The sequence below is a fragment of the Phasianus colchicus genome, chromosome 3 (genome assembly GCF_987193195.1).
Source record: "Phasianus colchicus chromosome 3, bPhaCol1.hap1.1, whole genome shotgun sequence".
Lineage (NCBI taxonomy): Eukaryota > Metazoa > Chordata > Aves > Galliformes > Phasianidae > Phasianus > Phasianus colchicus.
In genome coordinates this window covers 39,965,774-39,987,018 of record NC_143438.1, presented here as the reverse complement: position 1 = coordinate 39,987,018, position 21,245 = coordinate 39,965,774, and the positions used below count along the sequence as shown (strand labels likewise).

Here is a 21,245-nt window from a genome sequence, read left to right as displayed (position 1 = left end):
AATAATTTTTTATGACTAAACTACTGCTTGTATTAAGTTCAGAACCTTTTATGTAAAGGATGTATTCACTCAGATTTAAGATAACAGGTCATTCCTATTGCTGTATTTTGTTCATTTATATTTCAGTGAGAACAGAAAAAGTATTTTGCACAAGCAGGAATTACTTGTCTATTTTCTTAATGGAGAAGAATATTTCAGTACGACGCTAGAATCTTTTAACTAATAAAACACAGTATATTTGTTGTCTAACATAGTAAAACATGCAAATTTTATACAGTACAAAAGTAGCAGTATCTTAGAGCTAGAATTGACAGTTTGGAATTTAACTATTCAAATATACTGAACTGTATATTGAAATATAGCACTTGCCTTAACTTATTTCTGCATAGTAGATCATATGGCCACTTGCAAGTGTTTATTTCTTTGTTTTGACCTAAAGTTTTTCTTTGTTGGCTTTGTGTTTGTTTGTTTTAATAAACAAGAGTAATACTAATGAAAACACATAAATTAAATAAATCTGAAATACTATGAAATACTCATGAGTTTTCTGTGGCAACATTGAAATACACTTTTTACAAGAGAAGGAAAACATAGGAAATAAATTTGCTTTCTTATTAATAAAAATATGCTTTATATAATAAAATTCTACACCTTCTTACGAACTTCAATCATAAAGGTACAAGTACATTCAATCGAATTAGCAGCTTCTGAAGCTTGTTTATAAATGCTGTAGTTCTCAGAACTCATCTGCTCCAAATAGGCTGCAATGGCTTCATGAATGCTTGGATATTCCAAGGAAAAGGGCACGTCCAATGACAGAAGGAACAAAGCACTCAGCAAGCTCTTTTGCAAAACTTTGCTTGCCTTCAGAAAAGAAAACAATTTTCAGAATAACACAGCGCAAAAATACAGTAAAACCAACAAAAGCATTTGCAGTCTTTCAATAGGTACAATCATTACAGCTACCAGGGAAATTTTAGAGGAAGAAACACAAATCAAACGAGTTCTCTATGAAAAATACTTTTAAAATTATTATTACTAAATGTAGGAGTCCAGTAAATGCCAGTCCTAACACCAGACTTGCAAGCAGACACAAAAGATGGGTCTGACCGGCCACAGCACCAACATCAAAGATTGGTCAGTTTACTGTTTAACCACTAGATGGCAGAGTATACACAGACCACAATTATCTGTACAATTCGACATAGCAGTAACGTGCACTCAGAATAGGAATTTATATTACTTTGTTTTGGCTTTGTTTTTATTTTCTTACAGCAAGCATTCAGTATTCATTCAATTAGATTTTTGACCTCAAATACAGTAGCATTTTTTCAACTCCTATCATATGCAGAACTAAAATTTTACTTCTTGTACATCAAATGGTACAAACAAAAATTATAAAAAGTCATTAGATTAATATTTATCTGCAAGTGAGTGCATACAAGAATCTACTTTCGCTATTAGTAAAAGATTTAATGTTCATGGCAAAAAAAAAACTGAAAAAAGTATCTGATATTCAAGTTGAAGAATGTCTAAGAAAACTACAATGCAATATGATAGATGAAAAATGTGGACAATACAAGTTTTTAAAGAGAACTTTAAACATCTTCTACCACTTTGCATCCCACAAAAACATTCAAATATGGTACCTCCACTGGAACTAAATTCAAAAGAAACAGAAGAGCTACAAACATAACATCTTAAAAGAGCATTAGAAGCAAATAATACTTTAAAATCAGTATGAAGAGTAAAACATAATTGCTTACTACACTCCATAAAATTAAGAATGATTTCCAAGAGTATACAGTACTAGACATACCATGCCAACAATAAACAAGCAGGGGGCAGCATAGTTTTGCAAACCATTCATAATACCAGAAAAAAAAAAAAAATGCTATAAGAAGAACATTTAATATTGTAAACCTCATTAAAAAAATGTTTTTTTTTTTTTGTTTTTTTGTTTTTTTGTTTTTTTTTTTAAGACTTGCATTCTGCAGCAGGTTCTGCAAAATATACCAATACCTGAAGACAAAATTCCCTTCCTCAACCATATTTCAGCCCCTGTAAATCAGATGAATTTCTGTTTGGTGGCTATTCTTCCCAACATTAATCACCGCGGATTCATCCTTCTATGTCCTCTTAAAGTGCAAAAATCAAATGCAATCACTTTTAAAATTAGCATGGCCTACCTTTTCCACAGGAAGAAGTGTTTGCAGCAATCTAACTGTGAAAAGCGAAATGCTAACAAATGCCATTCTGTGATGCACCATCATCACCTCAGGCTGCTCTGCACTTATATTGGTTTTGTGATATAGTATAGTTTCTCCAAGCAAGCCCAAGACCAGAAGCAATTTGTCTTTCTGAAAACAAATCAAAGACACAATCATTAGAAACAATTGACATATTTTTATTGTTTATATAGTACCTGCAGAACCTTTAAAATAATCATACAAACTAATTTAAAATTGCAGAAATGGTACAGCATGCATAGCATTTCATCTGTCATCTGAACAGAATTACTTCTAGATCTTACCTCATCTGCACTTTTAGTTCTGAATACTTTGTTCAGTAATTACCCATTATTGGTTACTCTCTTCCCCTTTTTTTTTCCTTCTTTTCTTAATTCCTGTTTGTTTCACCTTAGAATTTTTAGCATTTTAGAACATGCTGATGGGAAGTAGAGAATAATTGTCTCCTTCTGCTTCTGCATGGCCTTTGTTGTTTTGTTGGTGGGTTTTGGACTTTTTTTACCCTTCTCCTTTAACTAAACCACTCCTTATATCAACCCATGAGCTTTTTTTTATTTTATTTTCTCTTCTTGTACTTTGGAGGATGGGGAGTGAGAGAAGAGTATGAAACAAGCAGTCCTTTTAAGGACTCTTCTCATCTAAGCTTCTTAAATTTAATGTTCTGCAAGGAATCCTCAGGATTGATTTAATGTTGATCAATTACAATAGATTTTGACAGATCAGCACTAATACAAAGAAAAAATCTCATTCACTGCTAGTTCCTATAAATACATAATCATTGTACAGTAAGCAAGTAGGTGTCTCCTGTAATATTTTAATTAACAATTATTTCGGTACTATTACTTCATATGTAGCGCTATCTTCATGAACTCTAACTTAAGTCATATGCATTTGAGATTGCAGTTAACTCAAGTTTTTAGACAAGTTTCAGTCTCTCCATCGCTGGTATTTTTGATATGTGCATAAGCTATGCCAGCTAATGTTTTAGCTTTCCATCAACTTCAAAAAACTTCAGGGGGCTGGAGCACCTCCCCTATGAAGACAACTGAGGGAGCTGGGCTTGTTCAGCCTGGAGAAAAGAAGGCTGCGGGGTGACCTCACTGCAGCATTTCAAAACCTAAAGGGAGCCTACAGAGGGGAGGGGAATCAACTCTTTGAAAGGGTAGATAACTGCAGGACGAGGGGAAATGGTTTTAAGTTGAGGGAGGGGAAATTTAGGTTGGGCATCAGGGGGAAATTCTTTACAGAGAGAGTGGTGAGGTGCTGGAACAGGCTGCCCAGAGAGGTTGTGGATGCCCCATCCCTGGCCAGGTTGGATGGGGCCCTGGGCAGCCTGGTCTAGCATTAAATGTGAAGGTTGGTGGCCGTGCATGTGGCAGAGGGGTTGGAAATTCATGATCCTTGAGGTCCCTTCCAACCCTGGCCATTCTGTGATTCTGTGAAAAGAGCACGGCACCCATTGTTACTTCACCTGTCATTCACTAATTTGATGTTTCATGTCTATAACAATTCTCAACTGCGTTCAAGGTGTATTTCCAGTAATTTAAATTATTAGGCCAACAGCACCACAATGTTTTAAATCTCTCCTGAGGCAGCTTTTTCCTTTCTTTCTCAGCTAAGCAATAGAGAGCAGTCAAAATCTGTGTGAGAATCTATACATCTATGTAAGAAATGGACTCAAGGTAATTTAAAATTCCAGTTCGGGATCTAAACAGTTACTTTTAAATAAATAGTTTATAAGGTGTAAAGAAAGTTGAAGTTGTCAGTTAAGTCAAATTGCTCATCTACATCTGTAGTCAGCACTTATGCTTCAGATCCCTTCCTACAGGTGTTCCTCAATGGCAACTTAATAGCTTTTCACTACAAGACAAAATTAATGATTTATTTTCCTGAAGTGAAACTTCAGTATCTTCTAGTGAAAGAACTTACATTTCAAATAAAAAGAATGTGCCAGTGGTAAAGCTAGCGATAAACTATTTAGGAATTTCAAAAGGAAACATCAGAGGCTTACCAAAGTGGACTACTAAATATAGCTGACCAAAGCTTAAAGAAATCTTACCAGTTCCAATCCAAAAAGGCTCTCATCTTCCCAAACATTCTCAGAAATAGCATCACCAATAAGGCACAGGTCTTCAACAAGCAACTCAAGAACTTCCATTGTCATCCTCCTGCTGCCTAATACAAATTAGAGAATAAATTTGAATACAAGCAAAATATTATCATATTCAGACAACATCACATTGAACAAAGTATTCTAAATCTGAAGTACTGAAAATTTGATTTTCCTTTAGTATCTCTCTATTAAATTAATGCCAACTACCCTCAACCAGCAAAATATCTTCTAGCTGAAATCAACAGCTAGGAAAAAATAACAATAGAAGTCACTAAAATAATTACCTAAGTTAAAAAACACTGCATTTGCTTATATTCTAAAGGATAATGTGTTACTATTTCTGTAAATACAACCACTAGACTTCAAAAAAGTTCAGAATAGCTACTTACTTCCACCACCACCCATCACAAAGGAGCTTGGTTACAGATATTCAAAATATATTGCCTATTCCTGTTAATCTGCATTTTCTGTGTAGGAGGAGTGGCTTTCCTCCTGGACTGTTCTATGTGAGATCTATTTTTGAAAGCAAGGAGATGAATATCGCTTGTACTTTTCCTCCAAAACATCTTCTCCCTCATGTCAAATATTCATTCTTTTTCATGACACCTTTGGACTCAGTATCTCCTAAGAGGAGGCTATTTAGGTCTGTTTATTAGAGATCATCTTACTCGGTGCAGTTTCATGCTTCGACATAAGACCACAAATAAACCTGGCCAAAGATTAAAACTGCACAGCCTAGATTTACTACAAATACAGCCCCTGCCCCATGTCCACAAATAATTAGAGAAACAGTGAAAGACTATTAGGTTTCATAAAGAACAAGGCAGAATTCCTGGAGCTAGACCAAGTACATTCATCAACAGATAACAGAGGATGCCAAGGATGTCTGGCATCCAAGGGAACCAGAAAGTGACAGTTTGCCCCAGATACTTGACATAGCTCAACTGTTGGCTTAATGACTGTTTCTATTTAAAAACATGGATGAATTCTGCACACCACTGAACCTTCTCAATTTACTTTTAAATTACGATGAAGACTAAATATCCCTGAAGATCTGTTTTAAAAATTTTAAAAAGCAAGTTTATGGCTTGCTATAGCATGTATTAGAGGAGAAAACAAAAAATAATTTATCTACTTTCTATAGATTTTACACTATGCAGAAGCCTTGTTGGTATACTTCAGGGAAAAAAATTGTGTCTTCAATGTAGCGAGAAAGATGAAAGTTCATGCAGTTCTACACATTACACCTGCAATAACACTTTATTGTAGCTGTCATGACCTACAGGCAGGTCATCTGAAAAGTATTGCAAAATACTGCAATACTGCAGTCCTGAAAAGTACTGCAAAAATTACAGAAGCTCTGCAACATGCAAGTATACTAATTAATATAATAAAGGAAACTACTTTCACCTACGTAATTAATTCTGCTTATATTGCATCTCAAAATTCATTGCTTGATTTCTGTAGCTAGATACCACCAGCTTAGGACAAGCTGTTTTCCCAATCAAGCAGTGACTTTTTCATACCATACAATAAGTGAGTGCAGTGACATCGGATGATAAGGAAAATACTTTATAAACAGTAATAAAAATATCATAATTAATTAATTGAAATGCTGACCCCACTGTTCCAACTTTATAGGCCAGTACAAACTCAGGACCACCATAGGAACCGGTTGATAGTGCAACAGGTAGTCATTTACTTTTTCATTATCAAATAGGACAGTCAGTACTGTTAATTTTTTTCCAGAACAATTAAGCACAATTAATATTTACTTTTTAGTTTTCACATTAGACTAATATAAAAAACTACCAAGAGAATGATGCTACATAGTTAATTAGCATACCATGGGCTTCCTAATAGGCAGACTGCTGATATAACCTGACTGCACTGGTATAATCTCCTAATTCATATATAAACACACTTATGACTCTGATTTTAAAAGCAAATAATACAATTACTTGCAAATTACATTAAACATAAATTCCATTCACCATGCAATGTTGATATTTCTACCAAAGAACACAGTAAAGGATATAATTAACCCAATAGCAAATTCAAAGTTGAAGTAACTATATACAGCTAAACAAACTGACTCATTTAGCAAATTGTTAAAAAATTTCACAAATATTAAACAAAATGAAAACTCAAGTGTAATCATCTCTCCCCACAACAATCTGCTTAGAAACTATCACAAATAAAGACCTGAATGCATTACATGTAGTCATACCCACAGTAATTGAAAGTAGTGCCAGCAAGAGTGGCAGATACCATAAAGAGCCATCAATGCCAACAGGCATATACACAAACCTATCACTTTTAGTTATTTTAAACCATCTAATACAATTCTTCTTATTGATCATCATTAGTGTTGCTATTCATGTTAATCAGAGGCAGACAAAGACCAAATACAAACATATGTGAAGAGACTAAACTCTCAGTCTGTGCATTAGGTTAGAATGACATGACTGCTGACATGACCCTGGAAAATCCACAAAACAGGACATTAGTTAAGAAGAATATAATTCTAAATTGTTGGAATTATCTCCATCATCTTATGCTATTTCTAAGTGAAACTGAAATGTTATTATGAAAACCTCTAACTTGTTACAATATTGGCAAAGAAAAGCAAATGGAAATTAAGTAACAGAAATAGTCTCCAACCCCAAAGCTGATCCAGCATACTTTTTATGTCTATACTTGGCTTCGTAAGAGTATGTTCACACCTACAGAGTTGGATCAAAACCAGATGGAAGAGTTTGATCTTTCAAGTAAACTAGCTGAATAGAGGCGGAGCAATAACATGTTACAATACATATTGGTTTCAGTTTTTAAACACGTATCTTGCAAATCCAATTCACCAAAATCTTACATGAATAAATTGGCAAGATACTGATTTCCCAACATGTGGGGCAATCACTGTCTTTTAAGAGATAATTATTACTAAATGTAAAGTAAGAAGGATATAACAATGACCAAAATAAATCAGTTGCAGTTCAGATTTAAATAATCGTCTTTAAGACATCCAGTATTAGCACTGGCTTTAAACCACTAAACCGAAGACCAACAAGATGGCTTAAAGGTAACAACAAAAACAAAACAAAGGAAATTTAAAAAAAAAAAAAAAAAAAACAGAAAAACAAAAAAGTCACCATATAACTACTAATATCTGAAATGATTCCATGTCACAAGCTAGGACAGTACAGCAAATGAAAAGTTTCCATCTCAACAAAGACCAGAATTTGAGCTTATCAAAAAGATGTTATATTGTAAAATATATCAAATAAGTGAATTTTACAGTACACTTACTAATTTCCTTTCACTTCGTAATTTAAACAGCTGGAAGAAAAGGGTAAGGTGGTAATGGTGCTAATAAATGTGCCTGTCAACTTTACTGAAAATAAAATCAGAAAACACTATTACATGAGAACAGTGCATTACTACACATCCCTGTCTCACAAAGTCACAGTGAGACTACACATCACAAGGTTTCAGATCAATGGGAACAGGATGAAGAAAAGGAAAAAAAAAAAAAAGCGTTTTCTCATCCATGTCTCATTACAGCACAGTGGAAGATAGAAACTAAGAAAAAGTACAGGAAAAAACAACGACTGAGGGCAACAGAAAATAACAACTTCATCTGAAAATGAATCTATTTTAGTTGTCTGAGATTCAAAGAAAGAAACTTGAAACAAACATTCAATGATGAAAAAATTCACTAAGTGCTTTTAAGTCTGTAGATTTGAAGTGACAGGTGAAGTGGAGAAGATGGAAAATAAATTTTGAACAGTTTTACATCATAAGTAAAAGAAAAAATAATGAATGTGCTTGTGAAGAGTTATTATTTGAATATTTAAAATTTTCAATATTCTAACAGGAAAAGACTAGACATTTATGATATAATGATAATGATTATAATATGAGTTTGTTTTATTACCAAAATAATTTGGACTACTATTCTAGTCATAGATTGATACATATTTCCATACATCTCTTACCAATACCTTTGTTAATGACAGTTTTACAACTAAGTGCTATTTTAGACAACCTAAGAGCAAAACAATTGTCTAACAAAAGGTTCTGCAATTTAGAACCTTTCTGTTAAAGTAAAAAACTTTAGCAGCAATGAGGCTACCTTTACATATGTTCCTCACTTCATATACAATTGTAATTTGTTAAGGCAAATATCATGAAAACATGATAACATCTTTTTTTCCAGAATTTTTGTTTATTATTTCTTGAACAGGAAAAAGCCCACAGGCTCAGAGACTGAAAAGTGTGCTGTTAAGTGTGGTTATTTTTCCTTGTTCTCAAGTGACATTTTATTCCACTATGCAGTTTTTCACAACACACCCCCACTTTTTTCCTATCACTACTCACCATCATCAGTAAAAATCACCTTAAGCTTCTGCAGCAAATAAGAAAATCAACCAGAAGATTCAAACCTTACAACCTAGACAAAAACTCTAGAAAAAAACTGTTATAATTAGCTACCACATATCAGTAATCATTTACATCTCATAATACCAACGTTCCTAACAGGTTGTTACGGAAATGGATAGGTTAAAGTGAAATAAAGTTCAAAAATTTCTCACCTGTTCTTAGAAGAGGTATAGCATTTTCCAAGATGGAAACACAGAACTGAGAAAGGCTAAACTGCTTCATCTGTAATTCCAAAGTGTCCTCATTTTCAATATCTGGTAGGTCAGTACGTCCTGCGTCAAGTGGAGAATGCAGAGATATTCTCGAGTCCGCATTTGCTTGAGTACTGTTTCCACTTAAAATGACAAAAAAGAAAATTTAAAACAAAAAAAAAAAAAAAAAAAAAAGACAGTGTTAACCCTTGAAAAGAAAACTGATATATGCATAGACATTAAAGATGACAATAGGTATTTTAACATTTAAGCTGTAAAGCATACCATTCCTTACCAATATCCAATCAATGTTGCAGGAAGCAGGGAATTTTATCTCTCCAATTTTTTATTCTACTTTTTTTTCCAATAGAGTTACAACATTATAAGAGAGAAAAAAACAGTTGATTTGTAACGTTTTATTTAATGAACAATAACAAATGCTTGAGGCAAGGCCATTTATTAAATCAAATTTCAATCTAAATTATACCTATACATTAAGATCATCCTACATAGCTAGCCAACAAAATTCTTAGAAGGAAAACAGAGTAATCTTTGTTCAATAAAGCATTTAGGGCTTCTCCTTTCACTGTAAAACAGAAAAATTTTCCTTCCCCAAGAAAATCAAGTATATATTGCCAAAAGAAAAAAAAAAAATCACTTTTTTTTTTAATTTTCTACCTGCTTTCAGAAAGAACTTCATTCTGCTGCCTGCATTATAATTAATGGAATTAAAATAAGTAATGTCCTAAATATATGAATGGTTTTCAATTGCTTTAACAATCAGTATGACTTTCATAGGGTTTGTTCTGTTGTTAACTGCTGAAAAAACTGAATTGTGGCAGGACCGTGTTATTTTAACTACCTGAATGTAAAAGGTTCAGATTAAGAGATTGGTTGATAAACTAACAGAGGATGATTGAAGACCATAAGCAGAACAGGAGAGTTCAGCAATACGTAGTTCTAATAGTACTTACCAGAGAATAAGAAAGGAGAGGTATCAATCAAAAACAATTCAGAAGAGGAAAGGTTAAATTTCCAGGCAGAATTTGAAACAGACAAACACACAGATTGAAGAGTCTCAAGATTTAAGAACAAGGAAAAAAAGAGTTACTTAGAGAACGACAATAAGCAAATAGTTTTTGTTACAATTATGTTGAAAAAGATTCACTAACAATAGTTGTTCCATATTAGAATCATGAATGTTAAAGCATCAGTAATTTCTGTTTCACTGTTTCCTTAAACATCATTTCTGTTCAACTATGTTTTCCGTTATGTTATCTCTGAGCTTAATTATATACTCATAAGAGCTTAATTATATACTTATAAGAAATGTGATACAGGGACAGCAGCAGATAGGATGTGACAATATAAAAGCATACCTTCGTGAATAGCTCAAAATATGGCCTTATGCTATTAATACATTATAGCTGTTTTAAAGTTGCCTCATCACAACCTCAACTGACACTTTTTTGTAGATTTCTTTACTAGACTGATAGATAGATAGGGCCATGCTTCTCTCTTGTGCAACAGGAACCAGTTACTACTAACCCTTTAACTGTTAAACTTGGGAAAACAGTCAGGTCTTAGAGTATGTAAAGCACAGAGGTTATTTACACTTTATGATGTATTGGCTACATAATAAAACCTGAATAAAACCCTACCTATCATGAATAAAAATATTTTTTAACATAATGACTCTGAAGATGCACATACAATTAAACATATGAACTGTTCTCATCTGTAAAATCATCGTATTTGAATAAGTAAGAGTTAATCAACCATCAAGTCAATATTCCCTAAAGATTCAAAAAGAATTACCAATAAGCACACAGTAAGGATTCCCAGTAACTAAAATTGCTTTAAGTCTGTTAGATCAAGGTAAGTAACATCCACACACAAACAACAATCTCAATATTTTGAGGTTATGAAGAAAATGTGTAATTTCACATTGAAATTTCATTTTTAGGAGATGCACAGCTAAAATTTGTTGTCAGCACCAAAATTTAAAGAGACTATCAGAAATTATAAAGCTAAATATATTTTATCATTCTATACACTGTTACCTACATGATGGTCATACAATGTTTAAGAACTTGTGGGGTCAACTGATGAAGAAAAACCCCCAAATTTACAGCAATAGTCTGAATAAACATTTGTGTGTCTTACAGATGCACTAACAGCATAGTAACAACTGATAATAAGAGATTTTGTTAGAAATATCTGTTAAGTACAGAATCGTTGGAAGAGACCTCCGGAGTTCACTTAGTCAACCCCTCTGCTAAAACAAATTTCCTAGTGCAGGTTACACTGAAAAGCTTCCAGGAAGGTTTTGAATATCTTCAGAGAAGGAGACTCCACAACTTCTCTGGGTAGCCTGTTTCAGTGCTCTATCATCCTTAAAGAAGTTTTGCCTCATGTTTACATGAAACTAACTATGCTCCACTTTGTTTCCATTGCTCCTTTTTCTACCAGTGGGCACCATTGAAAAGAGCCTGGCTCCATCCACCTGACTGCCAACAATTAGATATTTATAAGCACTGGTAAGATTTCCCCCTCACACACACTTTTTCTGCCTTTCCTTCTCCAGGCTGAACAGTCCCAGCTCTCTCAGCCTTTCCTCATAAGGGAGATGCTCCAAGTCCCTAATCATCTTTGTAGCCCTCTACCAGACTCTCTCCAGCAACCCCCTGTCTTTCTTGAATTGCAAGGCCAATTACTGGATGCAGTGCTCCAGATGTGGTCTCACTAAGGCAGAGCAGAGGATAACCTTCCTCGACCTACTGATCATGCTGTTTTTAATGAACTGCAGGATACTGTTGTCAGTAAGTTGTCAGTACAGTTGCACATGGCTGGTTTATGAATATGGCAGGTATAAGCTTACTTATTCTCAACACAATTTAAAGAACTGTTTAATTCTTTGTGCAACTTGACTACAACATTTCCATTAAAATTATTTGAATTTAACTGGTTAACAAAACTCTCATGTGATCCCAAATACTGGCATAGAGCTCATGACAATCCTGTATTAATATTTTTTAATTAAAATTCAACTTTATTTCTGATTTTATTCACCTAGAAGATGCTGCATCCCAATCTTGACCATCTCCTCTAGGACGCTGAACTGTCCGTCCAATCACAGACGGCCGAGGACTACTACTTCCAGGTGACGGATTCTGAGAACGAGGAGCACCTCTTGCTTCTTCACAGTAAGATATAGAAGAATTCTGGGAAGTTGTACCTTTGTAAAAATTATATATAGATCCATTAAAGGAATGATATAGACTATTTTTATCTTAAAGATATTAAATAGTAGATATTTAAAGATATTAAATAGATCAAGTAATAGTAAAAGTAATTAAGGTAGAGCATTGAAATATATAAGTAAATATTGGGAAACTAGGACAACCTACCACTGGCATGTAGGAGAGTTTGGAAACTCAATTTAATTCATAGTTTAATCATAAATCTTAAATTAAAAAAAAAAAATCAATAGAATAATTTCATGCCATGTTTTGCTATTTTAGCCTTAGAACTGCACAGTGGAAGAAAACATTCTTACTTCGCATAAGCTTCAAATAAATATTGCATTCAAATAAATGGCTGCGGGTCAAAGAAATCAAGTTATGGATATCAACTTATCAAAAGAGAACTATCATGAAGACTTACTTAATAACAGACCAAAATATTGATCTGGTCTCAGACTAAAGCTATTGGATTTGTTGATGTTACAATGGAATTAGTAAAGACACAGCTAACAGAATTTATTGAGATTGTCACCAATTACAGTGACAGTCTTCTGAAGAGAACCAGACTGCCATTTCAGAGAAACAAAATTGATTAAATTTATCTGACAAAATGGAAATGGGAAAATCCTTACAACTAATCTACATTATTAAATCTACAAAATGTAAGCATTATAAACATTGAGAAACAGTCCTAATAATTGTAATTTCTGAAAAAAATGATTAAGTTATTTTCAGTCATCAGAATACAAAAAAGTTTACCATGGCTGAAGCAATTTCTAAGTAAGTTATTAAGCACTAATAGCTCAAAACCTGCAATTCAAACATTGCCTACTTTTACCTTAAATGTTTCATTTAGCTTTATTTAAAATCCCTCTCCTAATGAAGTACAAAGTTGCATGCTGAAGATAATTGATGCACAGAGAATCGTGTGAAACAATACAAACATTAAATTTAATTTTAAAATGTTTTAAAATCATTTTTAAGCAATGCAAGTACTCTAGAAATATTTAATGACATATACAGGACTGAACACCATCAACTACCAAAACAGTTTTATGAGATATGCATTTTTTTTTAGAAAGCATTATAGACAATCTCACCTGTAGCAAAAAACCAAAACATTATTTCAAATATTTAGAAATACCTACCCTGCTCAGTGGAAAAAAACCCTGGATCTCTGTGGAAGTTAAGTCTGCCTCTTAGGAAGATGCACAGCTGTTGCAGACACGATACAGCCTGTAAAGCTAATTGATGTCTTCCATCTCCTCCAAAAGCTAGGTTTAGTAGAGATAAAAGGCTCTGCAAATAATACAAAACCATTAACGCTGATAGCTGAATTATAATTCACTTTCATGAAAATCATGACAGAAAGATCTTTGAGTTAAATGCAATTCACAAATGTTCCCAAGTGTTTAAAGATCACAGCAAAGAACGAATAGGCTTAACTAATGTTTTCTTATTGAATACAAGACTACTCTAAGGACTCTTAAGTACTGAGCTTCACGTTATATTTCTAATAAAACCCATTGCTATCATTATTGGAAGGCCTTAAATGGTGTGTGTACGACAGGGACACGATTTTACCTTATCCAGACAAAATAACATATAATTTTACAATACGTTTAAGTACTGATCAACAATATACATATTACAATCAATATAATTTTTTAACTAGAATATAATTGCATTGTTAAGCTATTTTATTTAGAAACAAGTTATAGCATTTCCATCTGTTCTGACTTGGCAAAAGTGATTCCATAAAAAAATAAAACCTTAAACTCAATGTCAATTCTTGCCTGTACAATCTTTGGTCTCTGAAGGAAGATCTCAGCAGGAAAATCTTGCATAATCACATCCTGAAGAAGTTCACATGTACTCCAAATTAAACTTTGATTGCTACTTCTTAAAGAACTAAAAATACAATACGTGTTTAAATATGCATTAAAAACAAAAAAAGTAGTAATCACAAGCCTCTACAAGAAATAGATAATCACACCACTGAAGAACCAAAAAACAAAACAAAAAAGGAGCTGTAATTCTACTGCCATGCAATTTTTATACTTGAGTTATTCCTTCGCTATGCTAATTCTGCATACAATAAAAAAATACTGCCATTCCCACTGTCATATAAGGTTAAGTTCCCAGAAGAGAAATAACTTTATTGATTCTCAATTGGAAATTGAGGTAAGAAAGACTGGAAATTCCCCATGAAGCTAGTGATTATGTCAGTGGTATACAGCCAGCAGTCTAACACTCACCAAGTTTTCCTCCATTAGCAAGGTTCATGTACAACTTCAAAACACTTGAATTACATATGTGGAAAGTTATATAAAGAAAAAAATCTAGTAGCTATTCTCTAAAATGTAGCATAGTAAATAATAGCCTTTTTAACCTTCTACATCACTTTTTCTATTTTTACTGTTTTGGAAGTCACTGTTAGCAATTTAAACATATCCTGTCTCAAGCTTCTAAGCTCTTTTTCTAGACTCAGATATAAAGGATTTGATATATTAAACAGTTTTTCCAGCTTCATAAGTCTTTTGAAAGGTAACAGTGAAAACATCTCACACGAAACATGACAGTTAAATAGACTTGCTAAGTAATCCAATTCTTCATATTGCTTTGCTGGCTAAGCTAGAAATCAGGAATCCCAGCTCTTGCAAGGAATCCCAGCTCCAAACCTTTCCTCGGACCACTCAAACATTAGTTTACTATGTGAAACTTTAAAAAAAAAACCATCACTGCAAAAAGATTTAAAAGGTTCAGTGTCTGAAAAAAAAACAGCTACATTTTTTGGCCTAAATCATGTTAGGCTACTATCAAAAGTACGGATTTCTCTGCCAAGTAGGGAGGCAATGATTTTGCTCCAAAATTAACTGGACAGCATCTTTTATTCACTTGACAAATTTAGACAAGTGAAGCACTTATGAAGTAAAAAAAAAATTACGAAAATATACAAAAAATGTATAATGTTCTCAAATAAAAATAAAAACTAGAACTAAACTCCAATGCTATTATTACTGTACCTTTCATTTGATGACAGAATGTGTCTATCTGTTGAAGTAAGAGTTAGCCAAGGAAATGTGGAAAATTTCAAGCATTTCGCTGCAAAAACAAACAAAATCAAACATGAGAGAGAAGACATTTTAGAGTATATTTTACTGAAGTAATAAACTATGTATTTCTATAGCAAAGTCAAAATATATGTGAACTATATGTGATCTAAAAATAACTTGAAGGCTATTTTAAAAATTAACTTTTGTAATAGTTATTCTACAATTTTAAAGATAGGTCATCCACTGATAAAGAGTACACTAGTACTTCACATACAGTAATTCCAAAGTCAGATTCTAAAATCTACTTCTCAGCAAAATATTATATGTTAAATATGATACTGATATGGGAATTGCTACTAGCATACCAATGCAGGCAAAGACTTGTCTAAGTAATATTGGTCTATGTTTGTCAGTCAATGAAACATTTTCATATTTTAAATAAATTGGAGCTTAACATTGGATTTCATTTATGTAAAAGGTAAAGATTTCTAAAGCACTATCCAGTTTTCTGAAAATAGAAAAGTATTTCAGAGTTAGAGTTTTATTAACGAAAAGGTACTTAGACACATTTGATTACATTACACAGATCTTCTGAAAAAGCGTTAGCAATTTAAACTTTTTTTTTTTTTTAACTACTTTGTTAAACTACAGCCTATTGTAAGGTGCTTTACATATTCTGATGCAGTTATACTATTTACTAGAGAAGAAAAAGATCTATTGTAATATCATCTTTATAAGCCTTTTACCTGAAGTTTGTAATATCGGAATTCACAGAATAACAAGTAAAAGAACAGTCAGCATTAATAGTTGTAATTCAATCTAAATAACATTTCTAAGCACTTTCTGTAATCAAATGTATAGTCTATAACTACACTTACCAAGCGTTCTTTTCAGAGGTATTTCTAACTGGCGCATATGACTCCTCTCTTGACCAAAATATCCAGTAAATAATTCCTCTTGAGGCAAAACTACAACAAATTAAGAGTAAATTATACAAACAAAACCTTTTTTTCCCCTAACAATTAAATGATTTCAATTAGCCTCAGGAAACCAAAATGGAGAAAAAAAAAGAAGTGCGTTGATATCTGTTTCTATAACAATATTTTCCAACTGTTATTTTTACACTACCTTTCATACCATATAAGCAATAGTAAAAATAATTACACAATAGTAAAAATAATTACACAAAGTCTATTGCTTAAGTGAAAAGTAGCAGTGAAGAAAATGTTTTTCTCTAATCTAGCTGTGTAGTAATAAAAGCTACATTTACAGTTAACTACTAAAAGCCCCGCTCTATCAAAACTGCTGCATTTTCGAGTCAGCTGAAAGGTTAAATCCCCTTTATATATGCATATGTGTATATACATATATGTATAATAATATTTAATGTGTGTAAATAAATATACAAACTATATAACAAAATATGCACAGCACTGAAAGTAATCTGTTCCCCAGAACACGTTTGATTGCAGTAGCTGATTCAAAGAATCAAACCAAAGAATCAAACCAAGCCAGGATCTATGTTTCTCCCAGTAACAGAAGTTGAAAAGAAATACAACACCCTATTACTAAGCACTTAGGTAATTTAATCTACATGATTTAATCCAACTTACAGTATAAAGAGGAATTGCGTGTGATATTTCAATTAGGAAAACAGGTATATTTTAAGCATGCTTATGTAACAGATCAGTACATTACTCCTCACAGTAAATCCCAGATTAAAATCTTGCCTCTTACTGGGACTCAGAATAAAAAATAAAAATCAGTGAATATTGTTCTGGCAATATGAAATTTCAATTATTGGACAGACTACAGAAGCAGTAAAAGATTTTACTTCTGTGAGATTGCACAGTGTGAGTGACAAAGATGTGACTGTTATTACACTGTGCATCCACATCTCTCTCACAAGAACTGGAAGGCAAGAACTTCCATGGTTCTTACTTTCTTCCTTTATAGTTTATGTCTAAATTTTTAATGCAGAAAAAGACTATGTGGGTTTGTTTCTTGACTATATCTAAGTGGCACTGTTTAACATCATAGTAACGGATGATAGGCTAGGTAACAGAAATAAATAACAGCACTTCACTCGTTATCAGCAAGCTTTACACATTTTAACATAACAAGTATTTATCCAAAGCTAAGGATAAAGCATGCCACACTACTTCAAAAAAAAAAAAAAACAACCTACTGCTTTTTTATATGCATATGCATACACACAAACACATTTATATCCCCCTTAAAGTCTGCTATCCAAAGAGAGGTAGCAATGCAGAATGGTTTAATAAGAGATTTGTTCAGAAGTTGATACACTCATGGCCATAAAGCAACCTTCAAAAGCTATTTCTGTGTCATATATTTATCAAATTGTAACAAATAGTTAATAATGAAAATGCACAAAAGGTCTGCTCACAACAAACAGGACCTTTCTTGTGCAGAGAATTCCATTAAAGGAGTAGCACCACCTGAGCTAAGATCACATTTTTTCTGGCAGAATCTGCTTACCACACACTTCACACTAAAGAATAAATTTACCTAATGTGCTTCAAAATGTCAGTTTTTACAGCCTAGAAGATGTTCATTTATTTTACTTTCATTTAAAAGAAGTCACATTCCCAAATATATAACTTACCTGGTTGATCTAACAAAGGTTGAGACTGAGTTTGGTAACACCCTGATAAATAACTAGAAGGAATTTCAGAAGGAAGTAAAAACAGTCCATCCACTATCCCATCTATTATAGCCTGCAAGTTTGGATCCACATCAGAGCGAAGCTGAGAGAAGAACTCCACTGCACCAATTCCAATCATTTTCTGAGCAGCAGGTGGATGCTACATTAAGATAAATTACTGACAGAGTTAGCAGGAAGAAATTCAAGGGCTTTTGAGGGGAGGGATTTAAAAAAAAAAAAAAAAAAAAAAGAGAAGCTGTAGCCTATACTTAAGCTTGATTAGACCCTTATTATTTTTAGATTGTTCACCACTGTCAACGATATGCTTGGGTTTTTTTAGTTTCCTCTTTACAGTTGCTTTTTAATGATTACAGCACAAGAATGGACGCAGATTAAGATCTCTAAAACTCTTGTGAAGTTTTATCTACCACTTTTAGAAAATAAATTGCAATGTTGTTAAATTGTTAATTTCCCAGGAATGGTGCAAATGTTTGTCCCAAGCAGAAATTAAACACTAAACAAGAAATCAAAGAATCAGAACTAAGTAGAAAGCCAGAAAATAATTCCTTTTTCCGCTTCTCTTGTGGTTTAACCCTGCAGATGGCTCAGCACCACACAGTCATTTGCTTACTCCCCCCCTTCCCAGTGAGATGGGAAGGAATTGGAAAAAAAAAAAAACCAACAAAGAACTCATGAGTTGAGATAAAACTGTTTACTAAGACAGAGAAAAAGAGAAAGATAATAATTATGGTAAATACATATAAATGTATATAACAAATTATGGACAAGCAATTCCTTACCACCCACTGACCAATTTCCAGCTAGGCCCCCAAGTAGCTGAAAAGATGAACTTCCACCTCCTTTAGAACTCCTTCAGCATGATTTCATATTGCATGGAAGTCCCTTTGGCAGTTTAAGTCAGCTGTTCTAATTCTGTCCCCCCCCAGCTCCCTGGCTCTGTACAGCACTGTTGAGCAGCAAGTATAAACATGGGTGCATTATCAATGTTGTATTGCAGACACTCTGAAGAAAACAATTCCATCCCAGCTGAAACTAAGACACTGTCTTTCCAACTGATTGCAGAGTAAGTAATAGAATGGGTTAGGTTGGAAGGGCCCTCATAGCCCACCCAGTTCCTGCCATGGGCAGGGCTGCCGCCTACCAGCTCAGCTGCCCAGGGCCCCATCCAACCTGGCCTTGAGCACCTCCAGGGATGGGGCATCACAGCTTCTCTGGGCAGCTGTGCCAGAGCCTCACCTCTCTCCAAGTGAAAACTCATCTAACCTAAACTTCCCCTCTTCTAGTTTAAAGCCACCCCTGCCTTAACCCTTCAAGTACTGGAAGGATTTTTCATTTCTCTGCCTGCATATGATGGTTTTATTACTCTCTTCTTTGTAAAATACTAAAATCTCACTAAAACTAAACTTACAACCACTTCTGTTTTGTATTCTAAAGATATTTTTCAATTATAAATAAATGTAAGGATGCCAAACCTTGATCAAACTGCTCACAAAATTCAGCACTTCCTCCTTCATTGGCACTATGGGAAAGTTGAACCACTCCAAGAGATTGGGGAAAAGCACTTTCTCATGGACCAGATCAGCGTAGGAAACCAAGTTATGATCCAATTTAAACAGAATGCTCTTCAGTGACCGTTCTCTTATCTCTGCCAGTTCATGACCTGCCCCCAAAAAAGGACAAAGAAGAAAAGAAAACAGAAAACACAACAACGTCAGATCTGACAATTTTTCTTTTTATTTTTACTTTTTATTAGGACAAACGTACGGCTGTCAAAGACGTGTGGAAACGCCTCCATCTCGGAGGCAGCCCCTGGGCGGACAAACTACGGAGGACAGAAGGAAAGGCCAAGGGGCACGAACCGCTCTGTCCGGAAGACGCAGCGGGAGAGCCCGAGGAAAAGCAGGAGGACGGCCCCGCGCCCGTGCCCGTCCAGGGAGAGACCTGCCGTGCACAGAGGCCCGCACAGGAGGAAAGGGAGGGAAGGACAGAGAGCTATGACGCGAGTGCTCGGGCAGAGAGGATCCGGGAGCCGTTACCCAGCTTCCTGACGAGCGAAGACACCTCCATCGCGCCTCTCTCCCCGCCGGAATTCAACTGTCGCGCCGGTTCCGCCAATCGCCGCGCCTAGCCGGCCGCGGGGCACCATGGGAGACGTAGTCCGCACCGCCTTCCCCTACTCCCCCTCCGCTGCCCCATTCGCCCTTTGATGCGCGCGGTGCACGCTGGGAGAGGGAAACTCTCCCAGAACGCACGGGAGCGAGGGAAAGCGACTACAATTCCCGTGGTGCCCCGCTACGACAGCCAGCGGGGGAGTGGGCGTTAACCTGCGGGGTCACTCAGAGCAGGGGTGGGGAGCTTGCACTTCGCCTGACTGAGGGAGTATTTTGCAGCCGCCGGCCCTGGGTTTTGTGGACGGAAGTTCTGGGCTGTTCCTTCGGCGCGATGTTCCCTCGTGTTCTACAAAGAAAAATAAATGTATTTGTGCAGGAGCCCAGCCATCCTTACCTCTCAGAACGCGGTACCCACTCCTAAGATTGTGTAGCCAAACCAGCTGCCTCCCCACCCTGCAGCACTGGAGCAGGTCTATGGCACTTGCCGTTCTCTGCTCAGAAGGGAGCTGCCACATCGGTGTTCTGCTTGCAGCTTGGATCACAGAATGGCTCGGGTTGGAAGGGGCCTCAAGGATCGTGAAGCTCCAACCTTCCTGCCTCAGGCAGGACCACCAACCTCCACATTTACTAGACCAGGCTGCCCAGGGCCCCATCCAACCTAGCAAGCTGCCTTGCCCATATCTAGGGTGACAGCTCTTCATATCCTAAGTTGTGCCGTCCTTCTTAAAGGTGTATTTGCTACCTAAACTTCTACAAAAATAGTTCTGTTGTTGTTTTGCAACATAATCTGCAAAAATAGTTTTGTAGTTTGTTTGTTTTATAACCTGATCTCTAGAACCATGGAGTTGCTGAGATTGGAAGGAGCCTCTGTGCCTGGTCCACTTAGAGCAGCAGGGTGTCCAGGTCCACATTAAGGTGGTTTCTGAAGGTCTCCAAGGAGGAGACCTCATAGCCTCTGGGCAGCCTGTGCCAGTGCTCCATCACCTGTACAGCATAGAATTTCAAAGGGAGTCTTCTATGCTACAGATTGTGCCCAGTGTCTCTTGGCTTGTCAATGAACAGAGCCTGGCTCCATCTTCTTTGCAGCATCCCTTCAGGTATTTATAGGCATTGATGAGATTCCCTCTGAGCCTTGCGTTCTTCATACT

At 35.2% G+C, this 21,245-nt stretch overlaps 1 protein-coding gene across 2 annotated transcripts in view; it reads right to left on the bottom strand.

The window, feature by feature from the left end:
- RTTN (rotatin) overlaps positions 1 to 20,162 on the bottom strand; it is an 88,659-nt gene extending 68,497 nt beyond the window's left edge. The window contains exons 1-12 of one of the 2 annotated variants that reach the window (XM_090137321.1): positions 20,023 to 20,162; positions 19,459 to 19,646; positions 17,927 to 18,125; positions 16,176 to 16,265; positions 15,268 to 15,346; positions 14,038 to 14,152; positions 13,390 to 13,540; positions 12,069 to 12,234; positions 8,958 to 9,139; positions 4,309 to 4,424; positions 2,190 to 2,360; positions 652 to 864 (exon numbers count right to left, since the gene is read on the bottom strand). In XM_090137321.1, coding sequence (XP_089993447.1) covers positions 652 to 864; positions 2,190 to 2,360; positions 4,309 to 4,424; positions 8,958 to 9,139; positions 12,069 to 12,234; positions 13,390 to 13,540; positions 14,038 to 14,152; positions 15,268 to 15,346; positions 16,176 to 16,265; positions 17,927 to 18,125; positions 19,459 to 19,646; positions 20,023 to 20,053 — 1,701 coding nt within the window. In that variant the 5' untranslated portion in view covers positions 20,054 to 20,162. The remainder of the gene's footprint in view (positions 1 to 651; positions 865 to 2,189; positions 2,361 to 4,308; positions 4,425 to 8,957; positions 9,140 to 12,068; positions 12,235 to 13,389; positions 13,541 to 14,037; positions 14,153 to 15,267; positions 15,347 to 16,175; positions 16,266 to 17,926; positions 18,126 to 19,458; positions 19,647 to 20,022) is intronic. The other variant, XM_031589024.2, reaches the window with a different exon arrangement.
- Between the last annotated feature and the right edge of the window lie 1,083 nt (positions 20,163 to 21,245).